At 39.1% G+C, this 14,826-nt stretch overlaps 1 protein-coding gene across 3 annotated transcripts; it reads left to right on the top strand.

Moving 5' to 3' along the window:
• The first annotated feature begins 4,308 nt into the window (after nt 1–4,308).
• Nucleotides 4,309–9,021, top strand: LOC120720461 (CD209 antigen-like). Of its 3 annotated transcripts, XM_040010145.1 has the most exons (7): nt 4,309–4,714; nt 4,889–4,985; nt 5,375–5,476; nt 5,594–6,337; nt 6,434–6,576; nt 6,960–7,075; nt 7,429–9,021. In XM_040010145.1, the coding sequence occupies exons 2-7, from the start codon at nt 4,925–4,927 to the stop codon at nt 7,553–7,555; spliced, it is 1,293 nt and encodes a 430-aa protein (XP_039866079.1). In that variant the 5' UTR covers nt 4,309–4,714; nt 4,889–4,924; the 3' UTR covers nt 7,556–9,021. The 3 variants fall into 3 exon arrangements, with proteins under 3 accessions (XP_039866079.1, XP_039866080.1, XP_039866081.1); XM_040010146.1 differs by having other exon boundaries at nt 4,309–4,985; XM_040010147.1 differs by lacking the exon at nt 7,429–9,021 and having other exon boundaries at nt 6,960–7,404.
• Nucleotides 9,022–14,826: the final 5,805 nt, after the last annotated feature.

Below are 14,826 nucleotides of genomic sequence, written 5' to 3'. Positions count from 1 at the left end.
ATAAGAAAAATAGTTTAAAAAATAAATAAAAGCTTCTTTTATGGGATAAAACAGGAAAAAACTACATATAATCCATCTGATAATTATAAAAGAAGCATTTAAGTTCTTATATGAATATTATGATTATAATATACATAAAATTTTGTTATGGCAAGTGATGTATCCGCGATCTACTGAATGTACCTACAGTCCTGAAGTTAACCTCAGCAAAGTATTAATTCAGCACTCAGTGCTTTTCTGCAAAGGAGTTCAATCAGTTCAGTCTGAGCCAGAGAAATACTCAGCACTCTGTTTCCTACAACAGTAAAGAGACGGAGCTAAGTGTTCCACATGGAGAGAGGGATCAATACATAAAAACAGCACAGCTGGCCTGACAGCCTGTCTTTTCCCGACAATGTCTAATGCAGCAGTGAGAAAAATCAAAACATCAGCTGCTGGGACTCCTGGCACATGTCAGCTTGACAGCCGTCTCTGTCATATTAAAAATTTTGACAAATGGCACTTTTTTTTTTTTTTGTGGTCACATTTTTCCAAATCTTTTTTTCTAGCAGTTTGTAACAGCTGCCACTGGAGCTGTATCTGGGCTGAAGCTGGACCAAATTTCTTCACGTTGAGGAATGCAGATCGCCTGCAAATGGCTTGTTTTTAATGAAGCATTGACATTGTTCTCAGATTAAACTTGGGACTTGTTCAGTAAGAACTTGTGCATCAGGGTCTTTGAATGAGAAATGTGCTGTGATAATGAAAGAAATTTAAAACTCTAGGAGGTCATTGTATTGTTGTAAGTATTGCTTGTGAATTTTATAAGAACACAAAGTCAAAAAAGTCACAAAGAAAAAGTTTTGTTCCTGTTTAATTACCAGTATGCATTTTAATACAAATATCTTTTTTTGCTAAAGTGCTCAAGTTGGTGTAGGAGGAAGTCACTCACTTTAGATTGATTGTAGTTAAATTTTGTGCTGGCATTTATGATCCTACATCAAAAAAAGGCTCCAGTACCACACAGTGACTATAAATAAACAATGGATGTTTTCATTGTCCTCGCTATGTGAACCTGCAATTTCTCTGTACTCTCTGCCTCGTCTCTCTCCTATCCTGCGTGTGTATATACAGTATGCTTTACCTGTGGATGATCATGCATGCGTCAGTCTTTTCTGCATTGCATTTCTCCACTTACCTTTGAAGAAACCTTATCTTTTTCTCTTTGTGCTCAGATCTTTTGGAGAAAGATTGTGTAAGTTATCAGACATACAAACATTAAGTTCAAGTTTATTGTAGTCATTTTGACACCACTGAATTTGGGATAGCAGGAAGCAGCAGAATCGGACACCATAAATCCCTCACTACCTGAGAGACCTGAGCCAGAGGAGTTCCATCTCCTTTGTTGCCAGTCTTCAGAGGGGGTCCTGCCTCCACTACAGTTGTCATCCCCCCGTCAAGACACCAGAAGTGTCCAGTCACCTGCCCCGATGCCAGCCTTTAGCCAAACCAGAGGTGTCCTGTGGCTTTAGCCAACGTTAGCCCACTAAGAGTCAGCTTCCTTTGCAACCTCCAGAGGGTCTCATTCACTTCCATCACTCTCCTTCAAGCTTCCTAAGGTGCCCAGTCAGTCATCACTGGCTGCCTCCTTGGCCTCATGAGTGAATCCATCACTGGCCTTCAAGCTAGTCCCTTGTGAGGCTGAGCCGCTGGCTGTTCATTTTGCATCCGAGGGAGTCTCATTTCCTCAGCCATCAATTTCTTATCGGAGCTGCTGTGTCTCGATCACTGGCCACCCGGTCAGGACCCAGAGTTGCTCCATCTCTGCCATTGACCATCTGACCAGATCCAACTCTTTGTCTACTGCTGAGTTGTTTCCCCTTTGCTGCCCCCCTGAACTGCCATGTTCCCTTTCTGACCTGATGGCTGGACTCAAGAGAGGCAGGGTGCACCCTCAACAGGTCACCAGTCTGACACAGGACTAAAAACAGAGAGACAGACAACCATTCACATTCAAATCTATGGGCAATTTATAATCACTAGTTCTAACCACAACAATTGCATGTGTCTTGATTGCAGAAGGAAGCCAGAGTACACAGAGAACACATGCAAAAACAGGGAGAACATACAAACTCCACAGCGAAGAGCCCTGGTCCCAAACTCAGGACCTTCTACAATGGCTAATTGCCGTGCCCTCTTTCTCCCACTGTTAAATGTGTCAATTTTTATATAAGTCTTAGTAAATATATCAACTGGACTTCTATTTGTGCAACTCTAACAGCTGTTTGTCAGTGGATTACTGGACAGGTGTCAAAGGCAAAATGCCTGGACTGGCCTCACTGACAGTCTTACAGTGGTCAATGGGACCCAGTCACCATTTGAATTGAAAAAGTTTACATTTTGTATTTGTTTGTATTTTGTACAAATACAAACAAAAAGGTTCTCATGTCATCACCGCTGCTATAACTTTACAGATTTCCTAAATATAATAGAGTGTAATTTACAGAACTTGTCTTTACTGTTCCATATGATTTTTTCTTTTTTCAATTCTTTATTAACATAAAATTAACCATGATTCATCCTAAACTCAAACTGCTTGAAGGTGGAAAATAAGGACACAAAGGATCAGTCTTATATTTTGATGATAGAGACCCTGTGTAAAACTAAACTGCCTAAATCTATTTAATATTGATCCAAAAATTCAGCAACAGGAAATCTTGTTGAACCAGATCTAGAAGTGATTGAATACACTTTCAAATTCAGAGCTTACACAACTGCATCCACAGAGACTTTCACTGCATTAAAATTCATGTCCTGTTTGATGCATTTAAAAACATGCAGAGGTGGTGATGGGGGCGGATGATAGCAGAACTCGTACTGTTTCTACTATTGCAAATAAAGCTTAAATGAAAAAAGACAAACCAAAAGTTACAAAACCAATCAGAGGTCAGAAGGTTTTCTTAAAGAGGAGAAGATGGTTTCTTTCTTACCTTGTTGATCAGGCACTGGTACAGCCTGGACAGCCCAATGAATTCCAAAACCAGTAATGTGGAGAATATGTTTCATCTGATGTGGAATCATGGAATGATCTGTCTTCACCTGCCAATTCTCACCAATGTTGCCAAAAATGTGACAGATTTAGAATGAAATTCACATTTTTCAACCTTCACGAACAGTTAATTCCCCCAAATTCTTAACAGTATCTGCCGTGCATTTATGGAGTGCTCCTTGAGGTCCTTAGAGAAGAATAAAAAATAGAGAATGAGACAGGCAGGGAAAGCTCTTAAGACATTGTTTATGACACCTTTAAACAGCGTTTGCTATGAATGGCATAACCAGATATTAGTAGTGGCTGAGCGGTGTATTGAAGGCTGTTTTTCATTCATCTGCTTTTCTGATTCTGACAAGCTGTTAGGTTAGCTTGGAGGTAGTGGTGACGGGCAGCTAAGAAACCTAAGTGAGGTGTTTACCAGAGTCAGGCTGCTGACCGTACGGACAAGCAGAATTTAGTCTGGCTGTGAAGGGTGATCTCCATGGAGCAAAGCAGGCAAATCTTGCAGGTGAGTAAACAGAATCTTGCAAGTCCAGAATCAGCAGTTCCACCCAGGCAAGCCACAAATACATTACAAAGATAGGATGATGTGGTAATGTAAGTGGAAAGCAACATCAGGAAGAAGGAGTAATGGAAAATAGTGCAGATGTGGAAAGTAAAGTCCAAAGTAGTCCCAGTGGTAATAGGACCATTAGGCATTAGGAGCTGTAATCCTGAAACTAGAAGAGTGGCTGCAGCAGATTCCAGGCACAGCATCAGTGGTCTTTGTCCAGAACATAGACCACCCAATGTAAGGTTTGTGCTGCCACTGCTGCTGAGTACAGGTAATTACAATAATATTTTTTAAAATTTCTGTAAAGGTAATCAACACTTATGCAAAGCTCTCTGACTAAAATGACATTTTTAAAATGTGAATTTATTAAAACAATGGTTTTTGATTTAATTCTGTGCTTGATAGAATTAAACCAGCACAAATTTGATTTAAAAAATGTGTTTTTAAATTTGTAAACCAACTTAACTTTTAGGTGTAATTAGCCACTGTACTAATGTTAAACTAGGAGAGTGAAAATACTATGTATATATAATAAAATATCTACTTATTACTGTAATACTAGCAAGCTAGCTAAAAAACCTAGCAAGCTAATCCAGAATTTACCGTACAGTTTTCTTTGATCCCTTACTTACAAATATGTACAACTTTGCCCTGAGTTCCTGTATATATGTCTCTGTCACATAATATTGATGGGAAATGTGGACAGAATATGTGAGCAGTTTTCCATTTCTATTTATTTCTTGTTTCTCAGCACATTCACACTCTCAGTTATTTAACCTCTGTGAGAACTTAATCTGTGGGAAAAGGGAACAGAAATCACAGAAGGTGGAAGTCTGAAAACGATCAGGTCAGTCAAAGAGAAAAAATCCCAGTCACTACTTCGTGGTATTTAACCTTAGCTATTTCTATTAAGTCTGAGTGGGAAGTACCTTGAATGTGGGAATGTAGACATCCAGTGGATTTTGCATAGTTTCGTTTTCAACCAATCAGTTTATGTCAAGTGCTTGATGACGTGGGACATCCTTTTTTCACTACAATATATAATACTGAGTTAACATTCATTTTTTATTGGTCAGTGGCAGAATCTTTTTTGAATTCACTGTTATTGTGCGTATTTAGCTAAGTGTGAGGTAAGTGCAGGTTTAACAATGATTTAATGTTTAGATAACTGAATGTGAACTTTCTCTAGAACATTAAAAAATGTTTATGAATGTTAGTATAGTTTAGTGTAAAATCCGCACTTCTGGAAAACTTAAGGACTGTTTTTCATTTCCAATGTCTCTTTTTAATGAAAACCTACAAAGGTCTTACCTGAACAGAAAAAAAAATCCAGAACATTAATGGATACAATGGAAATTGATGACACCTTATTATATATGGACGGCAATCTCATCACTCAAGGTACAGTATCACCCCCAAAACACGCAGACAGAACTAGTGGGTAGACAAAATAAAATGCAAACCTGTTTTTCAGCTCAAATTTCAAACTGAATAACGTCACACTTTTGTGTGTGTGTATTTCATTGCTTAAGATGCCTTTGGTTTGCGAACACTTTATTGAATAATAAATTTCTTGTTTAATTCATAAAAGGACCAATATCATGCTGGTCTATGCTCAGTAATACATAATTACACAGTAAAGCAGGTTTTAAAGATTTTTAAATGGATTCAAAAATTCTAAAAATTAAGTTAAAGTCTCTAAAGACTTTTTTAACCAATCGTACTTGTCTAATGATATATTTGTTTGTAGTTTAATTTGAAAAATGTCTGTTTTCTTATTTACAAAACAGTGAATTTTCGCAGAAGAAACCAGATCCTCAGATGTGTCACTGTGAGCCTCGGATTACTGTGTGCTGTCCTGTTGTGCAGTAACATAAGTCAATTTATATTCTGTAAGTTGTTTAGTTTTATTCAATAAAAATAAACCCCTTTTTTGTTGCTTTTATATCCAGTTCATGATAATCAATTGAATCCGGCAAAATATTATTTTTATTTTTTAAATTTCACAGATGAGATCATCCATCCTACATCAGGAGACCAAACACGGCCATATCACAATACACTCACTCAAAATAAGGAGAAACTCCAAAATGATAATGACAACCTGACTGCAGAGAGGGACAGACTGGAGATCAGTTATGATGCTTTGAGTAAGGAGACTAGACAGTTAAAGATCATACTGAGCAACCTCACAAAAGACAAAGATGAGCTGCAGCACTATTACAGTTATTTGATTACTAAACGTAATGAGCTGGAGGCCAATTTCAGCAATGTGAAAAATGAGAAGGACCAGCTACAAACAAATTTCATCAACTTAAAACAAGAGAGAGATCAATTCGAGACAAACTACACTGACATGCAGAGGAAGCTTGAGGGCTTACAGACTAATCACAATAATCTGACAGCAACTGCAGAGCAGCTACAAACCAGCTACAATAACCTCCAAAGAGAAAAGGATGCATTAAGCGTTCTTTTTACTGCACTGAGAGTAAAAGAAGTCCAGCTAGAAGGTAATTACACTGTGTTAAAGAGGGAGAAAGACCAGTTACAAAGAAGCTACAATAGTCTGAATAGAAACAAACATCAAACTGACCAGAGCTATAACACCCTGCGGAAAGACAAAGAGCAACTTCAAACCAGGTATAATACTTTGAGGAAGGAAAAGGAACAGTTACAAACCAACTACAGTCGTTTGACTACAGCTAGAGAAGAGTTACAATCGAAAGTCAAAAGGATGACCACTAAACTAAGCGGTATGCTTCCTATGTTACAGCTTAAATTTACTAAAATCATCTCCATTGTGGTATTCTTCATCTTTTGGATATTTTTTCCATGTGATGAATTTGCAGGCATTCCTTGTCAGGCCCACTGGAGAAGGTTTGACATAAGCTGTTATTTTGTCTCAACCTTGAAGAAAAACTGGACAGAAAGCAGAAAAGCCTGCATCGCTGAAGGTGCAGATCTACTTGTCATAGACAGCGCTGAGGAACAGGTAATAAACAAAGGCAGAATTAGAATCGCTAAACGTTGCCAATGATTGCAAGAATTTTTTCCATCTTTGTACTGGGTTGCTAAGGTTTGCATGTACAGTTAAAGATGACTGCAGTGTTGCAAGAACTTCATTAGGTGATGGAGCTAAAACGAAAACTTAAAGGATCATTAATGCTGTTATAATCCATCTTGTTGGAGACATGGGTCTCTATCCCAAAGACAAATGACTGTCATCGTGGCTCTACGGGTCATTCAAATTTTTTTTACAAAACTGAAATGTGTAGAAATTGTCTGTACCAGTCCATTTTTTATATATTCCAATTTAGATCAAGATCACCCCCTGACAGTAATGTCATCAGTCTTTTGTTTGTGCGACTCTAACAGCTTTTTGTCAACGAATTACTGGACAAGAGCGAGAGGCAGAATGCTTGGATTGGCCTCACTGACACACTTACAGAGGGGGTTTGGACCTGGGTGGATGGGACCCCTATTACCATAGAGTGAGTTTAAATACACAAACCTGAACAAAAAGGATCTAACTTTACACATTTTCTAAATGTAAGGTTCATTTATCAAACTTTTATGTACAACTTGACTGTACAAAGATCAGTCTTGTATTCTGTTGTTGAACTGAACTCTGCCAAAAACTTTAATATCTATCCAACAATTCAGCAACAGGAAATGTAAGGAAAAAATGAATACAGAAGTGCACAGTATTATTTCTACTTTTGCAAATGAGAGTTAAATTAAAAAGACAGACTGAGGCACCAAACAATCACAATGTAGGAGTGAATTTGTTTCTTATAGCGACAAAGTGGAGAAAATGATTTCTCTCTCTTACCTTATTCATCAGATACTGGCAGCCTGGGCAGCCTAATGACTTCAAAAGCCAGGACTGTGGAGAATATGTTTCAACTGATACAGGATCATGGAATGACGATGGCTGTTTCGCAGCACAAAATTATATTTGTGAGAAATAAGATCAACATGACTTACAGTGTTAACTAAAGGTTTGGACTGGGGTTCTTAAGTTTATTAGTAGACAATATTCCAGATTTTTGGCTCTGTCATCATAAAAAACACCCACACAAGTTCATTTCAATTCAGTTTTATTTATATGGCACCAAATCACAATGACAGTAGCCTCTATGTCCTTTATATTGTAGGGTAAAGAAAAATAGCAATAATCCAGCCTGGAAGTAACAAATCCATGGAATAGTTTTTCAGCATCACTCTGACACAAAATGCTTCTAATATTGGAGAAAATGAGCAATTAATTACCCTAAGTATTGTCTTTGAAGCCAAATCCTGATGATTTTAACTTACCATATTCATCTGTTCCAAAGAGTTTTGTTTTTGCCCAGAACTGATTAAAAAAAAGAGTTTTGGACTGGTTAACATGAAAAAACACATTCTTGTTTATTTTGGCTAAATCCTGCATATTTTCTGTGTCACATCTTAGTCAAAATGTAATTTAAAATGTAAATTAATAGCATTTAAGATAATTGAAATTTTCAGACTATTATCATTATTGTTTTAAAATTTTCAAAATTAATAAATTACAAATTAATTACAATTTAATTTACAAATGGAAGGCAAGAGTTTTGGACCCGAGGGCCACAAAAGAAGTCAGTGGTGAGAGGTATTTTTACATTTCGTCCACTGCATTTTATTTTTTCCATCAGCCAAATCTTCCATCTGTCCACATTCATATTTGCTTTCCTGACTCGGGTCACTGGGGCCCTACAAGCTATCACAGTTGACAAGCTGGCAGAATATCATAGCGCTAACAGGGAGACAGACAACCATGTAGACTTACGGCCAATTTACAGTCATCAGTTAACTGAACTTTTAACTGTGGAAGGACACATACAGGCAATGTTTAAACTGCATGGTGCATGGTTTTTTAAGAAGTAAACTCTGATCATCAATTTCACTTCCTTTTTTATTTATCTAGAGCCAACATCACAAATAATTAGAACTGTGACATATAATAAGATAGATGATTTTAGGACTTTATCTATTTAGCGGGGAAGTAAAAATTACTTAATTTTTTTTCTTCTCTGTTTCGGCATAGCTGTTGTTCTGTGTGATTAAATTACATACAGCTGGTATTAGAATAACTTTTATTTTCTTGAATTGTTGTCAAACATTTACATATTAAGTGAACTTGGAGTTCAGGGCCAGAAAAGAAGTCATACACTATTTTACATTGTTGATTTTTTACTTAATTTACATAAAAATCATCATTAAAAGCAGACTTACATGTTGTTGCGATACATGTTATGTGTTTAATGTTATAAATAATGATTAAATGTTTTCCCATTACAGACATCACTATGTTGTATAAGAGGTAAATGACTGGCAATAAAAATATGGAAAAAATGATTTGTTTTTGCCATCATCTATCTTTTGAATGCTTACAGTACATTCACTAACAAAATTAGTCTTCATATAACATAAGTAACAACATAAAAGAAAGTTTTTGTGTGTTGCGTAAAAAAAATACATCACTGAGGTTCAGATACAATAATTAATAAGCAGGTTAAAGATGACATGGAAATGGCTTTGCATGGTTAACTATGTGTACAATATGTCCACATTGTGAGGGAAACATTATGGTCGAAACCTAGAACCAAGAATGCTTTACATAAATTTTAGACTTACATTTCCTTGTTCAAGAACAGTCAGACCACTGAGATGATGCTTATAAACTCCAGTGAATATTTAAACTGTCAAACTGTAAAACTCCTAAAACAAATGTGGCTTTTTTGGTCTTTGTTTTGTTGTAATTTCATGGAAAAGTAGAGAACTTTGGTGGTTTGTCATTGTTTTAAATAGTTAGGTTCCATTTTTTTAAGAAATACACCTCCCACCCTACTCCATTTTCAAATGTTCAAGAAACTTCAGTTAAAAAAAAAAGACCTCACAAGACATCTGGCATAAATTTTAAATTAAACATTGTTGGGGGGAGGGAGGGTAGCACTTCATGGAACTCAAATAAATGCTTTACATTTTAAAAAGTGAAACAAAAATAAATTAGTGTAACAGAAACAAAACACTGTGGAGGAAAGGGTAGCTGTTATTGCTGTGCTGTAGCTTTTACTGTGTCCACCCCCGTATGTTGCCCTGGTGTAACCTGAACAGACGACGATTCACTGACACATAATGATGCCAAATGCTGACAATGCTCTCTACAGCTACAGGCTACTTGTTGCATAACACAACATCAGAGAAAAGAGTATATTAATACGAACAGCACAATTTGCAGATATATTTAGCACGCTGAGACACCACACTTTGGCATGTGGCTCATTTTGGGTGTGGTGGTGGCTACATGTAGTGCAGCTGCTCTTGAAGGGGGCATCTCAACCATTAATTGGACTAAGCCTTTTCATTCCCCCCCAGAGATGAGTCTGATCCAAACCGTCTGTGGTGGAGTGGTGAGATCTGGCTCCCCCCCGGGATGTAGCCGAGTGGTGCGGTTACGCTTTTGGCCATGTGACTAAAAATAAAGATCAAAGAAGCCTCTTCCAGACATGTTGGTCTGGTTAAACTCACAGTAAAAAGGGCTTTTAAATAGTTAAGAGGGTGATGCGTGTGCATTAGTCTAAAGATCTAATGTATTTAGAAGGATGAGGCTACTTTTCCAAGTGCGTCTGACAACATTATAAAGTGAGCCCACTTTTGTGCACTTCATACTTTTAACCTCTAGCCTGTAAAACGGGTAACATTCTACCAAACAGGGCATACAGCCTGTATAGTGTGGTAGTGTCTGGGAAAAACTAGCAACATATTGCTGACTAAGTTGGAGACTTTCACTCTGGTGCATTATCTGCACTACTTAACACTTACCATAAAACGTCAGGTCTCTATGGCAGCTAATTAGCGAGTCATGTTAGCTAATACACCTGTTTGTATACGACTCTCCACTCTACCTCTGCTGTATAAAAAATGGATGTAACTACCGTCATGTCACCTGTTGTTTCTTACATTTTATTTCAAAGCCTCAAGATTAGCATTTAAAAGATTTTTGTTAGGTTTATAAAAAACCCTAGATGCAACATGAGGAGCGGGTCTGAGTCCGAAACTGGTTCCTCAATGACAAAGTTCTAAAAATTCTTCCATTCATTCAATATGATCCAAATGAGTGACTGAGGACATAAACATGGCAGGCAAGTGGGTTAACAGAGGTCAAGACATAAAGACATTTTCCCCTGTGACTTCTATAGGACTGGAAATCTATAGGATGGAGAATGTAGGTTTAAAGAAATTCAGACTAACAACAACCTCCTTACGACTAGGAGAAATTGGTAGTTGCAGCCTCTTGCTGAGGTTTAAATTGATCACAAGAAAATTTCACAGTCCATCTGGCGGGAGGCGGCCTATCACCAGGTGCATGCTGCTTCTGTCCCCTGCTGTTGGAAAAGGCACTATTTGGCAATTGCACTTTACGAATGTATTATTTATCAGGTTGATTTGCCACAAAATTAGCCAAGCACAATAACAAAAATCGTATTAAAAATCCTTTCATATACTGTGGAAATGTATTTTGTATGTATGCCTGAAATTAGCTAATAGCTACACTTAAGATTGTAAAATGAGGATAATGAGAATAAGACTTTCTGTGCATAGACCATGACAAATGAATGTAATAAAACGAAACTGAACTAAACCTTTACAAGGTCAGTAAAAGATAGCAAAAACAGCAGCATTATGTATGATGCACCATGATTGTGTCAGGACACTACGATGGCCCTTAAGTACTGTAGAATGCCCAAATGCAGTGTTGGGGAGTAACGGAATACATGTACCGCCGTTACGTATTTAAAATACAAAATATGAGTAACTATATTCTGTTACAGTTGTCATTTAAAAAGGTGGTATTTAGAATACAGTTACATTGTTGAAATAAATGGATTACACAGCGGTATTTTCCTGTTTCATATTGTTGCAGGTCAGGACTGTTTGGGTTCTGTTTGACAGCTATTTTCTGTTGTTCCAGGCAGCAGCGTTACGGTTTCCATGGTTACAGGGTGATGCTCTCTCTCTCTGTGTTTCCTGGGTGAGAGGGCGCCTTTTTGTTGTTGTTGTTGTGCTAAGCTAATCCGGTCGTTAAGTAATGACATGATGAATCCTACTTCCAGGCCTAAAGTAGTCTGCGTTTAATATGGTTTTTGTGGTGTTAACATGTTTAATGTTTTGTATTTTCTTCTATTTAATCTCAAAAAGCTCCTAAAACAGTCAGTGTCACTGTTAACCTCCCTCTGCTTTTATTACCACTAATCATTTATTTAAGCTCAGTTTTTAAAACCTTAGGATGTAACTAACCTCGTATTGTGGATGGATTATCTCAGTTGTTCTCCTGGCTGAAGTTTGGTCCTTTTACAGCATCCTGCCATGCGATTACATTTGTTCCTGACCACCGAGAACACTCACGTTAACTTTTATCGAGTGGAAATAAAATTAGCTTGTTTATATTATGCTAACATAGCTGTGTCACTAGCGATCACGTAGCACATCATTATATACCAGCTAGCCAAACTTCAGTAACCCTACAAACATCACTGCTGTTTAGTTTTCTGTCTTCATTTATGTTGGAAGTGATAACAGAACTGTACGTTTTAATTTGTTTCCAAAACCCCGCAGTCAGGACATGCTATATTGTATTTACATAGAAGCTAGCTAGCTAGCTTCCTGCTAACTTCTAACTCCGTTAAATGTCATAAATTCTGTTTTCATGGATGCCTGGATGTTAAACTCAATTGTTACACCTGTTAGAGCAGAACGCTGATCATTTTATTAAAGATGAAAGACTTTAGACAGTTTTTCAACTCTCAGTGCTATAGTGATCGTTTGATATATGGACCTGCAGCGGAGTTTAGGCCCAGACACGGCTAGTGACGTCAGACTTAACGACCGGATAGGCAGAATGTTACAGGCAGCCCTAAAGAATGTAGCCTCATGGGCAGTGTAGTCCGTGCTGCAGGGAGAATGGATTGCGGTTTGGAGTCTTCTCTCACCCCCGTTCTCTGCGGCCTGCTGGAGCAGGGGGCTAGGAGGAGGAGTTGGCCGTCCGACTGGGGTCTGGAATGTGGGGCCTCCCTGCTGCTGCGGAGTCGGGGCGGTCTGCTTCTCCCCACCGCAGGGAAAAGGGTAACACCACCTGGGTCTGGGTGCAGTTCCCCCCTCCAGGGGCAAGGGTACCTAGACTCGGTTCGTAGAGTACGCTTGGGGAGTGTGATTGTGTGTACAGCGTCTCTTTACGTCTGTCTCCACGTTGGTTGAGTGTGGAGTAAGTGCATATGAGAGCATGAGGGTGTGAATGGATGTTTGTATCTGTGTGTGCCTGTATGTCTGTGTCTATATGTCAGGTTGGGTATCGGACGCCACCTCTCTGGGGACATCTCAGGCCCTCCAAGGTTTGGAGGCCTATCTCCCCCCACCACCACTTCCCCTGCCGGTGGCGGACTCCCTCAGACATCGGTGCGTTGGTGGTTCTTTGTGTCCGGGGATGGGCGTCCAGGTACACACCGGCTCACTCCTTGGCGGCCACTTGTCGGGGCCTGGAGCCTGGGGCTCGCTCGGGCCACTTCGGAGGTGGGGTGCCCCCGGCCTCTCGGCCAGGGGCTCGGTCACTCAGGCACAGCTGGCTGCCGGCGGAGCTCACGGGCACGTCACTGCAACTCCCCCTGGCTTCTGCTTCGCGGCTGCTGAGTGACCCCTCATCTGGGACTCTCCTCAGCTCTTTCTGGGATAGTGGCGTGGCTGCCCCTCTGTTGGTCTTCCTTGGTCTCTTGTGTTCTGGAGGCCTCTGGATGTCTGGAGTTTTGATCTCCTCCATACCTGCTTCATGCCCTCTCTGCTTATTCTGTTGGTTTTTGTTTTTTGCCCTTCTCCCCCGTCCCTCTTCTCAGCTGTTTTTCTTTCCCTCTTTCTTTCTCCCCTTCTTTCCCCCAGTCAAGTCTGTCCCGTATTCAGCAAGTGAAAATAAAATAAACAATAAAAGGTGAATCAAATGGACCATTACGGCAAGGCTGGGATGGTCAATTTGGTAAAGTAAATCCATTGGGCATCTTTCTTCGCCTTTAGACAACAATTCTGATGGCAAAAGAGCCAAACGGGACAGGCAAAAAAAAAAAAAGAGAATGGATTGCCATACCTGTTATGTGTCTGTGAGCGTGAGGAGGGAGAAAAAGGAGAGTGGAAAAGTATGAGTTATCATCGAGCAGAAACGGGAGCTGGAAGCATGTAAATATAATAACCACTGCAGCCAAGAAGAGTGCCTGACAAGCCCAGTTGTAAGTAAGCTATTAAGACTCGACTGTACACCGTGTTCGTGTTTTCCTCAGAAACAAGAAGTTCCTGTTGGAGCAGCCTTTCAAATCCTCTCTCTAAAACTTGACCCTGACAACAAAGTAAAGCTATTTTTCGGCTACGAGCCCGACACGGAACATGACATATTAGCCAGAGGTCCTTTACTACGGTTCGGAGCCGCGGACCTTCACTAATCATAATAAATCACACAGTAATAGTACATTCATGTAGTTGTAAAAAGCATGATAATATATCATGTAATCCAAAGTATTCAGAATACGTTACTCTCATTGAGTAACGTAACGGAATACGTTACAAAATACATTTTGGGGCATGTATTCTGTAATCTGTAGTGGAATACATTTTAAAAGTAACCTTCCCAACACTGCCCAAATGTATCAAGAGACCTGATACAGAGCCACCACTCAGAATTGCTGCTGCTCTATCTCAATGCCCTTCTTGTGATGATGCAGGGAAAAAGCATTTTTCAGTAAATGCATTAGAGGGAACTGAATACAGCACTCACATCATCTGGGTTTGCCTCTGTTGTGTGCAGACCATTGCACATGTACATTTGTGTCCCTTCATGCACCTACCCATGAGTTCTCACTCTGGTTATAGGCTTTGCATCACATGCTGACACTGAAGAACTAAAACATTACTCAAATCTAGGCTCATATAAGGTTTTGCAAAGAGAAAAGCTTAGTAAAACCAAACTGCCTTTTGGGCCTGAAGCGATTTTTCTGTTGCAGATAATGCCACATCCAGCGCTCTTGATATATCCATGGATTTTTCCACTATTAAAAAATGCCAAGGTCATTGTTTTATACTTCCACCCCAAGATCTTGAAATGTGATCTTCAACTCCCCATTAGCATTTTTGTTAGTTGAGCCTACAGACTGCATGTACAACTGAAATTCCTGCCAAAATGAAC

The sequence above is a fragment of the Simochromis diagramma genome, unplaced genomic scaffold (assembly GCF_900408965.1).
Source record: "Simochromis diagramma unplaced genomic scaffold, fSimDia1.1 OVJJ01000585.1, whole genome shotgun sequence".
Taxonomy (NCBI): Eukaryota; Metazoa; Chordata; class Actinopteri; order Cichliformes; family Cichlidae; genus Simochromis; species Simochromis diagramma.
This window is presented reverse-complemented; position numbering and strand designations above follow the sequence as displayed.

Bases quoted from the DNA above. Each gene is read 5' to 3' on its own strand.
- LOC120720461 (XM_040010145.1), top strand. From the start codon at position 4,925: ATGGATACAATGGAAATTGATGACACCTTATTATATATGGACGGCAAT. The intron at 6,577-6,959 runs GTAATAAACAAA...CGACTCTAACAG, and splicing joins TAGACAGCGCTGAGGAACAG to CTTTTTGTCAACGAATTACT. The intron at 7,076-7,428 runs GTGAGTTTAAAT...CTTATTCATCAG, and splicing joins GGGACCCCTATTACCATAGA to ATACTGGCAGCCTGGGCAGC.